At 38.7% G+C, this 12356-nt stretch overlaps 1 protein-coding gene across 1 annotated transcript in view; it reads left to right on the top strand.

Annotated features, from left to right (window-relative positions):
• Positions 1-9469, top strand: part of TOMM70 (translocase of outer mitochondrial membrane 70) — a 31101-nt gene extending 21632 nt beyond the window's left edge. Inside the window, exons 7-12 of the mRNA XM_065408209.1 lie at positions 1684-1818; positions 2736-2843; positions 3587-3703; positions 4342-4439; positions 5090-5212; positions 7294-9469. Of these exons, the coding sequence (XP_065264281.1) occupies positions 1684-1818; positions 2736-2843; positions 3587-3703; positions 4342-4439; positions 5090-5212; positions 7294-7447 (735 nt within the window). The 3' untranslated portion in view covers positions 7448-9469. The remainder of the gene's footprint in view (positions 1-1683; positions 1819-2735; positions 2844-3586; positions 3704-4341; positions 4440-5089; positions 5213-7293) is intronic.
• The last annotated feature ends 2887 nt before the right edge of the window (positions 9470-12356 follow it).

Genomic DNA, 12356 nt, shown 5'->3' with positions numbered 1-12356 from the left:
AGGTATAAACAGCAGTGTTCAAGGTGAGGCCTGGCTTAGGCAAGTAGAGTAAAGACACGGCTGAAGGGTGTGGGGATATACCAGACTACATACTCTTACACAGCTCTCTACTCGCCCAAGCCGGGCCTCCCCGTCTGCACTGCTACTTTTAGCAGTGTATTGTCCTGCTGCTGAATCTCTTCCCCACTGCAGGTAAAGACTCTGGCAGCGGAGAAAGGCTCTGCATGCTCCCCGTTGCTGGAGCCCTTCCCTACTGCAATGAAAGGCTCTGGCAGTGGAGAGCTGCTGAAGCTTTCCCCATTGCCTCCCCTCTGCCAGAACCTTTCACTGACCTGTAGCTACACACTGCCACATATGGATGCAGCTTGCTTTTCACTGCAGCCTGTAGCTCCAGGTACACTACTTGCCACTGCCAGTGGTGTGGAGTGTAGACATTACCCAAGAAAGCTAAGTATCAATTAGCTTTACAGTAGTATGGAAAGGTCTTTTTCTTCACATGTCTACCATGTGTTCATACCACAGGTGGAATAACTTATGAAATGGTCGTGTTGGGCTCTCTCTAACTAAAAGCAGATCATGGGATCATGTTCACTGCTACATCTTATCTGTATTGGTGGTTATCTTAGTTTCTTTGTAAACTGTAGGAGACATTAAAATATAAATACAGAAAAATAATTGACATGATTTTTAAATCACCTCCTAATTGTCGACCCGTTTACATATGAGAAGAAAAAAAGTGACCTTAGAATAGTAAGCTCAGATTGGTAAATCCCTAATATCCTATGCAGAATGACTAAGGGACAGAATCTCCATTTAGAAAATAAAGAAGAAACAAGAAGGGTTTGCCTGGGCTGAATGATAAAAATTAGAGAACAGATAGGATTTGAAGTCAGTAAGGTAAGGTACTTGTTAGGTGTGAACAACTTAATTCATAAGTAAGACAGTAGCTCAATTGGTTTTTGCACACTAAACTGCTATGAAAATGGCTGCTGTTTTTGGTAGATATGTCCCTTACACTTACAAGACATATATCAGAAAGGGTATGTCTACACTACAGGATTAATCCGAATTTATATAATTCGAATTTAGGAAACCGATTTTATAAATTTGAATGTATTCGGCCACACTAGGCACCATTAATTCGGTGGTGTGCGTCCAAGCTACCGTAGTAGCATCGATTTCCAGAGCGTTGCATTGTGGGTAGCCAATAACATCTAATTGCCAATAACATCGAATTGCGGCCACACTAACCTTAATTCGGATTAACAATACCGATTTTGACGCTACTCCTCTCGTCGAGGAGGAGTACAGAAATCGAATTAAAGGGCTCTTTAATTCGAATTAAATGGCTTCGTTGTGTGGACGGTTCCAGAGTTAATTCGAATTAAAGCCACTAAATCCGAATTAAAGGCGTAGTGTAGACCAGGCCAAAGAAGTAAATTAAGTCAAGGAGGAAGCATGGGTTGACTTGGTATGAAATAACCCTTGCACGTAATTGTATTAATGCTTTTAAACTTTATGTAGCACAATTTACTACTGCTTAGAATGAATGAAAAACAAATTTATGTTTTGTCATGGGAGTGACCAATGAAATGAAAAGTTGTCCGTTAACATTATTGTAACTAAAAATCTTAAGACCAACATCTAATATTTAAAAATAAAAATGTTTGAACTTTTTTATAGCTCCGTGCTAATGCCCTGATCAAACGAGGTAGTATGTATATGCAGCAGCAACAGCCTATGCTGTCCACTCAAGATTTTAACATGGCTGCTGATATTGATCCTCAGAATGCAGATGTTTACCACCACAGAGGACAGGTAAGAGCTGTATTGCGCAGAGTTTTACCTAATTTTTTAAGTTTAAATATTTGATTAGCTTGAACTAAAGGAAAAATACAGAACAAAGATTAATAAATTGTTATACACACTTGATATAGTGCATGGCAAAAACTGTGAATTCTGACAATAAGCTTACACCATAACATTAAATCCACTAGAAATAGAAGGGAATAAGTGCATACGTATATGGTAATAGTTAACTACATAGGCAAAACTCACTAAGACTAAATGGTTCTGTTCACGAGTTAGATCGCATTTTGTTTGTTTAATACAGAATGTGGATCTGAACTGTTGAAATAATTTAGCATTGCTTACCTTGATCATGCTAAACAAGAAACCCAGCTCTTTATTACTTATGAGAGGAATGAAACTTCTGCATAACTTAACTTAGGAAACATAAAATAAATGCCTGGCGAATGAAAAGGAAGAATTTGAACTTGGTTAATTTTGTGCTAGAAGATATTTTAAAACACAAGTTTAGAGAACTAAGATTATATTGTTAACCTCCAGATAATCCATTAGTATCAAATGAAGCAAAGTCAAGTGGCTTTGGAAAACAAAGCAGAGAGCATGTGTAACATGAAAACCCACAAAATCTGTGCCAAAGGATTAATGCAGATAACCAGCATCAGAAATCAGAAAAAGGAGGTGCAGACCTATAGGCTGTATGCTTATATTTGAACAATTGTGAATGAAGCCAAAGTTCAATTCTTTGACAGCTGTTCGGTACATTCAGTGCCAGGGACTTTCCTGAAGATCATGTAGAGTTTACGCTACAGTTGTAAGACTGAACAAAAAAACCTCTTCATATCACTAACTAGTACAACATAGAAATCCTGTTTAAGCATATAAAACACAGATTAAACGCAGAATTAGGATTTATTCTCTCTCTTTAGCTGAAAATCCTTCTTGACCAAGTTGAAGAGGCGGTGGAAGACTTTGATGAATGTATTCGATTACGACCAGATTCTGCCTTGGCACAAGCACAGAAATGTTTTGCATTGGTAAGTGCTGTCCTATAATTTTTGTGTCTGTGTTTTTGCTGTTTTAACTGAACTTGTCCAGGTTTATTTTGATGTTTTGGTTTCCTATTTTCATTTTAAATGAATTGAAAAATCATGCATCAATATATCTTGCAATCCTTTGACATCTAATTCAAGAACTAATACAGAAAACTTTTTAGTCAGCCTGGGAGTATTTGTTCATTTGGCCAATTCTTATCAATTTTTCTGTATTTGGGCAAGTACCTCATATCTTATTATATCAATATTTTTAAAAGTAGCCATTTATTAACATCCCGTAATAAAGCAATACAATTTTTTTCTCATTAATCACATCAAATACAGCTGTTCTTTACTAATGCAACTGGAAAAAACAAGACAGTCTTCTAGAAAGGGAAAGTATCTATTTCAAGCAAGTGGATATTCCACCCATATTAGAGACTTTGAAGGGGAGAGCTGGCATATTGGGAGTAGGAAGGGATCCAAACCTTCTGGAGGGAGGGAGGGAGGCTGCTGGTGACTACCATGCCTCCCCATCTTACGCAAGGTCCATGCCACTGGATGGTTGGAAGTGTGGCCAACTCCTACAGACACTGACTTAGCAAAATGTAGGCACGCGTACCACTTTGTGTAATTTTTTGTAATGGTATTAGATTTCATTTAACTCTCTCTCTCTTTCAGGAGGCTGATTTCCTGTCCTGGCTACTTATTTTGTTTTCTTATGTTTTTACTCTGTTCTTTAATAGTATCGCCAAGCCTATACTGGAAATAATCCTTTACAAGTTCAAGCAGCTATGAAAGGCTTTGAGGATGTCATTAAAATATTTCCAAGGTGTGCTGAAGGTTATGCGCTCTATGCTCAGGTGTGTTTGATCTTAACTCTGTTATAAACTAATTCTATTTTACTCATATAAAAACAATGTGCCCTAAGCAAATAGAATTTGGCACAGTTGTGTTAAGTACACTTGTTTATGTGGTTTCCATTGTAAGAAAGTATGACTGGAATGAATAGTCAGTTGGCTTTAAGTTATCTGAATGCATTCACTGGTACTCTGACTTCAGATGGGTAATGCCGGTGGGGTCCAGAATACAGTGCCTATTATGTTTGTGTGTTTTCAGCAGCAGAAATTACTGAAGACAAGAATTCTTAAGGATGGTGTATAGCTCACAACCTGAGACTCGTGCTCAGTGGTTTATTGTTCCTCACACGCAGTATAATTAGAACAGGTCATTGTGGACCTGCCATTACGCCCATTGTGATCACCAATCTGTGCAGTTAAAGCTCTACAGCATGTTTCTGAAAGGGCTGATGAACCAAAAGACCATAAATAGTGATTTTTTGGAAATTAACAATGGTGATTAACTTGTGCATTTGCCTGCCCATACCTGTAATGAGACATCCAAGTTGGGAGCGAATGGCACCGACACAGTGTTAAGTAGTTCTAGATTCGCTCTGTGTGTTGGTTATTCATTTTTTTTTAAAGTATCTCTTCTCATGCAGGCATTAACAGATCAGCAGCAATTTGGTAAGGCTGATGAAATGTACGATAAATGTATTGACCTTGAGCCAGACAATGCTACTACATATGTTCATAAAGGGTATGTATTATTGAGTCACTATTGTCTCTGTTACAATTAAGGGACTGTTTTCATTTCTGAATAAGTCACTGTTTTCAGGCCTCATCGCCTGATTACGTATATTTGCCTTAAAAGTTCAACCCAAGACTAATAGCTCTTCCCCTGAAAATACTTGAGTAATTTCAAAGTTAGAAAAATAGTATTATAATTTGCTTTTTTTCAACTAAAATGTAAATCGAACTGAAATTTCAGTATGTTTTCCATTAACATGCATTCCAAAAGGCACATCTACTTGATATCAGTGTAAGGATGTTAGTTTACAAATCTTAAAACTTCTTTACGCAGTCAATAACCATTCTAAATTGGAGCTTTATACTCCAAATTTTCATGTCGACAAAAACAATTTGTGGTTGATCCTCCTAATGGAAAGAGTTATATACACATGAAGAGGAGATAATTTCTCTTTGTTGTCCTTAAACTGCTGACAGTCTGTTATTTAAATGACTTTTGAAAGTGTCTTCATTTCATATATGAAGTGAAAATTATTACCCACCCTGCATAAGGAACTTAACTATGTTTTTTATATGAGATATTCACTTTCCCCAAGATAGGCAGGACTATGTATGGAATATATAGAAATAAGTCTGGTCTGTAATTGTGTCTTTTTGCAGTTTACTTCAACTTCAGTGGAAACAGGATCTAGACAAAGGCTTGGAGCTCATAGGCAAGGCCATCGAAATTGATAACAAATGTGATTTTGCATATGAAACTATGGGAACGATTGAAGTGCAAAGGTAACTTTTTAAAATATAACACTTTCATTTGCAGAGACTAAAGCTGTCAAGTTACCTTTGGAATTATAGTAATCCAGTAGGTTTCTCCACCACTCTTGAAAACTTCTTTGTATTGGAGAGTAGCTCTGAACAATGGGAAGCTGTGGGGCAGGACCCAGGAGTCCTGACTTGCCTAGTGTAACGTTTGGGGAAAATCCTCCCTTCTCCCTGACATTTCACCATCTAGTGGCCCCATAAACTCCCCCAGTTCACCAGGAGTTTGTGCTAATGAGATAAGAATAGTGTCTGGAGTAACCTCTTTTCTGTAATTGGCATAGTGCAGGTTTCACACACTGGATTCAAGGAATTGCTTTCCAGTCATGATTCAGCGTTTAACACTTACATGCCGAGTGTGGGAGGAGCAAGTTAATACAAGGGCCATCTTTTATACAATTTTTGGTGGGCAGCTAGATCAGCTGAAGTTCAGGTGATAGGATTGTGTCAATTAGGGTGTAGTAATGTGGTGATGAAAGTTGTTTCTTAAAAATAACCTCTCCACACCCCTTGGTATGACCTTCAAAAAATCCACACCTAAGCCTATGAAAAGTAAAAAAGACTGTTCTGATTAGTGAACTAAATACCCATCTACATGGCCCTTTTTGCTCTTTAAACTCATTTCACATCCATGACTAATAGGCATTCCCTGTGTTTCTGTTAAACCACAGATCTGCAAGTAATATCTCTTGATGGGAGAGGACTCCTTAATCCATGCCCTTTTCCCCAAGGAGTTTGAGCAGACTAGGCTCCAGACACCCTGGCCCCGACTAACTCTTCTTAGAGGTTGAGGGTTGTTTCACCTCTCTGGGACTATTTGCATGAAATTTCCAAAATACTCTAACTAAAAACTGAACAATCAGATTGAAACCACTTGCAGAATATCTACTCATAAACTTGGCAGCTAAGCCAGATACTCATGGGACCACTTTGGTTGAGTTTCAGGAAAGAATCCTTGTCTCCCCTCTGACCAAGCCTATCAGTCTCATCCTCTGCCCTGTTTTTTTCTGTCTTCCCTTTTAAGCCTTGTCTAAGAATCAGTGTGTCTTAGTGGTAAGGGCACTTTGAGAGTCAGGAGATCTATGTTCTAGTCCCAGCTGATCTATTGGCCTGCTGGGTGACATTGGCAAGTCACACTGGCTGGCTGTGCCTCAGTTTCCCCATCTGTAAAATGGGGATGATGATACTGACCTCCTTTGTAGTACTTTGAGATCTACTGATAGAAAGTGATCTATAACAACTAGTATTACACCTGTGAAAATTCATTATGCTGGGAAAATGTGAAACAGTTTTGCTTGTAGCATGGACAAGGATAGTTAGCTGGCAACTGGCTAGGACCTCTTACTGTATTTTACCTGTTATCCCTTCCTCCAGCTATTTGAGTTTGTATCCCCTTTTGCAATTCTTCCAATTTCACAAACTGACTTGGTAAAGACAAAAGAATAGCATGTTGGAGTAAGTATTTTGGGTAGTGTAGATTCTGATGAAGTCCACGATGTACCTGGCATCAAAAAAACAGACCGTTGTATTTTTTTGCAGGGAATAATTTGTGAGCAGTTTTGTTCAGAATAATTAATCTGCATTACTTGAGCTGCCATCTTGACTAGAAGGCCACTACTAGGCTACTTCATTACAAGATCAATACATTTGCTTTTATGGGCGATAGAGCCCATTTCCTCAAGAACACGGATTGAAAACTTCTCCCTGGCATCCCCATGTTGCCTGTGTCATCTCTAAACTTCCCCCTTTTTGGCATGTCATAGAGTCCACTGAAAGCTGTTCCTCCAGATGATGTAGTTGAGTAATAACAAAGCTAGTTAAATCTGTGCTGTCTTGCATCAATCATGGAAGGTTTTTGTCTGAAAACTTCAAAACATGACCTGTAAGACAAGTGCTTCCCTCCCCTGTGTTGCCTTTGGTTACCAAACTTGCTGCTGCATTTCACTGGTTGCAATGCCTATGGGTTGGTAAACTCTCTGGGAATAAAGGTTCTATAGAAATGTAAAATGTTACTTAGTGTCTTAATTTGATGATCTGGTTTATTTCAGAGGCAATCTGGATAAAGCCATTGAAATGTTCAACAAAGCTATTAACCTGGCCAAATCTGAAATGGAGATGGCCCACCTCTACTCACTCTGTGATGCTGCCTATGCCCAGACAGAAGTTGCAAAGAAATATGGACTGAAACCGCCAACATTGTAAAGAAACAATGGGGGGGAGGGAGAGAATAACCTTTTAAAAGTAAAGTTGCCCACTTCAACCTAGCCTTGAAGACACTGTTGCAAACGATGTTGAATGGTGGAACTTAGTTTTTTCCCGTTTGTGGTGTTGTCATTTGTTACATCTGTTAAATGTTTAGGTGTTGTGGGAGTGGCTGTTGAAGGAAGTATGCTGTGCTGCGACTTGTTCCCTATGCAGTGGAAACCTTACCAGCTGTTAAGGGAAATAAAACAAAGTTGCAAGGGAACAAAGGATATTTTGGCCATGCAAATAAAAACTTTAATTTTTGGGTGATGATGATGATGTGGTCGATTTTTGCTTTATCAAAATAGAATTTTACAGCATGTTTTCCTGTTGATTTTATAGTTGTTAATGGTGCTGTAAAATAGGTTTCTTTTATATGCAATTAATTTCTATGGGTTGACTTTAGTTTTGCAAAAACAAAACTTAATTTACAAAACTATTTAATTGTAGGGATTTTTTAAAAGCCAATAGATGTGAAGACAAACCCTGTAAATACATCCAAGCATGCACAATCTTCCCTTACAACCTCTTCCACCCTCTGCATAACTACTTAGAAATAGTCCTGTGGCAGCTATGAAGAGGTTACTTTGGTAGTCCTTTCCCTCTCCCCAAAATGCACTTGTGTACTATATTTGAGAGCTATTTAAAAAAGCTTTCCACATAAAGCGTAGGTTATGCTGAAAAGGAAAATGCCCTTTCCTTCTACAGTTGTCCTCACTCTAATGCCAGTGGAAATTGTTAAAAAGTCTCCCCGTGCTTCTGAGAATTTTTCAAGAAACTGAATGTTCTGCTGAGACTGGAACTGCCAAGGTACGGTCGCGTCTGAGTTCAAACTTGGGACAGTTTAGACTTTTGGCCTAGATGTAACAGATAATATGGTGTTTAAATTTCAACTCAAGAAATGCATACATCCTTGTTCTAGCCAAGTGTTTGTAAATACCCATGAGAGGGTTGGATGAGAAAATGAACAAAGCTGTCTGAACTGCCCAATAATGGATTTGGAATCTTAATTTTCTTGTTACTTAGAGCCCATATTTGCTAAAATGACAAATATTCTGTACAAATAACACAATTGTTCAGTGAACAGCACGTTCTTTCTGATTGACTTTTTCTTAAAACACTAGTATAAACGAAGTCTTCCTATGGCTAGAAATTGTAAAGGGGACTGTAGATGCTGCTCATTACTCTTTGGAACCAAAGTCAGTCCAGGATTGCCTCCCACTAGCTTCATGGGATGTAGGGAGCTCTTAATATCTTGCAGACGTTTATCTTGCATCTCATCAAATTTCATACCTTTAGTTTTGGGTCTTATCTCCACCCCCAAAATATATGCAAATCTATGGTGACTTTCTAATCTATGTCACTTAAAGGAATGAGCTAAGCAAGTGCAAAACTAACTGTTAGCTCTGGCATCTAATGGGGGCAAGCTGTATTTTTTTTACCTCAGCCTCCCTGTCTTTCCCCTTCCCTCCCAGCAATTGCTCTGAATAATGGGGTGGAGGAGGACCTGGAGACATACTTGCTTAATCCTTCCATTTACACGATTCAGGAAGTCATTTGCTTCTGAACCAGTGGTATTGGTGTGGAATGAAAGATGGTTGAAGACACACGCAGTGTCAAAGGACATGGCATTAAAGAAGAGCACTGGGCTGCTTATGAAATTTTCAATCTGTATTTCTATTAATCGGAAACAAAAACATGCCAAATCCTCAGAAACTACTCATCAACGTGACCGTATCCTGTTCTCCAGCAGGGTTTTTATTTGCATGGCCTTATCTACAACGGACAGTTATTTTTCCTCCTCCTTCTCTTCCTCCAAAAGATTAAGGGGAAAAAAAGCATGTGCTGCCTAATACTAGCATTCCACATCACGGACTGTTGCCTGCTCTTCAGATAGTTGAAACTGCACTGAAAGATGCATTTGTCTGTAATTTTTTTTTGTAAATGACTTATCACCTGTAAAGTCACCAAATAAATATTACATTCAAATCTCTCTCTCTTACATAATAAGGCCAGGTTTTGGTGGAAAATTACTTACCTGCTAAGTGGAAGTTGTACAAATCTAGAATTGTGGTTTGTGTAAACAAGGTTTCTGTGAATCTAGGAGGAACTGATTCTAACATGAATATTCAAAACTCCCTTTTGTCTTCTCCCCATTTCTCCTCCAAAAAAGAGGGGGGTGAATAAACAACCCAACTTGTGACTCCTGTCATTTGCTCAGGCACAATGTTAAGAACTTAACATGAGGAAAGGCCATCCAATCTGTAGTGAGGAAACTGAGCAGTCTGCATTCCACTTACATGTATGCCGTCACATCCCTTCACTGTGCACTTTCTGCTCAGAATCCCAGTAATAGCATGCTGTAGGGATGACCATTAAGAATTGCCTTAAAGCCAGGAATGTAAACCAGCTTTTAAAAATTCCTATGTTTTCCATAGTTTATTTAAAAACATAATCTAGGGAAAGTGAGCTACTGATTCTGCAGACCTCAATGCAGACTTGGTGCACCAGGTACTGTGAGAAGCAGCTTCCCCACATGTTTCTGCCATGTAGCTTAATCCTGATCTTGTAAAATCCCTGCTATTCTAGTTCTTGCACAAAGAGTCTTAGAGAAGCATGCCAAATAGTTCACAAGGTGCATAAATGGAGATTAGGAAGAGATCATGCTTCATTTGTGACTTAAATCATCAGGATTTGAACCCAGATTCCAAAGATGAAAAACTAAGGCAGGCTTCCAAAACTAAATTGTAACTATTCAACAACTGGTCTGTATAGTCTATTGGACTGGTGAGTGAGAGCAGCTGAATCAGTAGGGATAGCTCGGCCCAGACCTCCCAACAGTGCTCATACCAGCTTTCCTGCCTTCTGTCATTCCTAAAACTACTTTTTCCTGGCAGCTGACCTTTGGGGAATATGCTGATACTGGTGCAGTGCTGGTGGTTTTCTATATTTATAGAATTCTGATGCATATATATAATACAGCATCTTAATAAAGTATGTCTTTCATCAGCACAGAAAATATTAGTGACTGCTTTAACTATTAAATAGTGTAAGAACGGTGTGGGAAGGTTGTTTTTTTTTTTGATTGTGTGAAAAAACAAAAATACCCCCACATTGACTTCAAAAGGATATCAATGAGCCACATCACGAGCTGATGTAAGAAGGTTGTCACCTGCTCATAACAGTGCTATATGTGAGCCTGAGCTATGACCATTTTGTGACCTCTGTCAAACTGAGAAATGTTATTCCAGTTTGGATCGCTAGGAAAATTGTCCCTACCTAGATGTGAATTTTCTCTTCATCCTACCACCAGATGTAGATTGCACTTTACATTTGCAAAACTAAGAATCGGGCGATGTAGAATCCTGCTTTTTTTTTTTTTTTTAAATCCTCCAAACGTGAAAAATAAACTTTAATTTACATTCTGCTGCACAGGAAGCAAAAAAACCCCAAAAACCTTTTCCTTCTATGAGACACTAGTTTAAAAATGAAACAAATGGCTGATGTGTTTTATAAGTCATATATGCTGACCTGGGTTTTCATCATGCTGAGGGTGGCAGACAGCGGAGGTGTGGGGGATGGCTCCTTGCAGAAATTTATATTAAACTAGACTCAAAATGGTACATTGTTTGCTAAATCTTTTATATTTTTCAACTAATAAATCTTCATTTCATCTTATAGTCTGGTTTGGGGAATTCTTATGCAGTGTGTATACTTAATGAAAACAAGGTGCTGAAACTACTCTCTTTTTGTATTTGAGAAGCGAGCTGCTGTGATTGCTATTAGAAGGGCCTTGTAAAGTGCAGCTACTGTTATGGTGCTTTTTTTTGAGAGAGAGGCTACTGTAAACCCTGGACATTGGAAAACAATGTCTCTTAGGCTCAGAGTTGGTAGCAGAAAAGACATTGTTTTATTGCAAAGGTATTTTAGCCACTTAAATTGCCAGTTTGTCATGATGAAGCATGTTACCAAAATTTGTCACTCATTTCACTGAGGGGAACAGTGAAGAAATGAAGGATCCTCTACAGCTAGTAAGCCTCATCTCTACCCAGATGGCTAGTACAGCAAACACCTGTTCAGTAGTCTTCAGTGGGAGCTGCAGGTGCTCAGTGTGTCTCAAACATAGGCCCACATTGCTGAAGAGTAGTAATTTTTTTCCTCCTTTAGAAAACAAATTCCAGCAATAGGCCTGTTTCCAAAAGCTCCTCAGCAGAAGGTACCTTTCCAACCACCTCTTCTGCTTGCAAATTATTCAGTTCCAAATAGCAGGAGGCATAATTAACGATTAGAAAACGCCACGTTAGGTAGTACTGTACAGTCTGTGCACATAAGAGTCCTGACAAAGGAATTCCACATCACTGAAGTTGCAGCACCAGCTGCCAAAGCCAGGAATTGTACCGTAGTTAGCTTATACTCTACATGCAAGACAGAATGGTCTCAAACCTTTCTAGCACTACTCTAGAGCTGGAATTATTCCATTGCAGATAGTCTAGCTATTCCTTGGTATCACAGGGCAGAATTTGGCCCCTCACTTTTAGTATGTTTACACTGACTGGAGTCTGGCTTTAGTTACAAAACTAACTCAGGCTCAATTAGAAATTAAACTGAATGACTTGTGTAAATGCTAAGAGCGAGTTCAATGTTTACAGCAGTGAAGAGGAAGAGTAGCTTGTTAGATGAGCTAATGGTGACAAACTACTGATCTATTACATTTAAAAAAACTTTTACATAAAAAAGTTTGGGCTCCTTACAAACTTGAGAAGTAGCTACTAAAGTGAAAAGGGAATGGGTCTAGATTGTCCAGAGAACTCCAGAAGTCAGGGAGACCAAAGCAAATATAAGGGGGAATGTGTGTGATGGCCTCCTT

The sequence above is a fragment of the Emys orbicularis genome, chromosome 1 (genome assembly GCF_028017835.1).
Source record: "Emys orbicularis isolate rEmyOrb1 chromosome 1, rEmyOrb1.hap1, whole genome shotgun sequence".
Lineage (NCBI taxonomy): Eukaryota > Metazoa > Chordata > Testudines > Emydidae > Emys > Emys orbicularis.
This window is presented reverse-complemented; position numbering and strand designations above follow the sequence as displayed.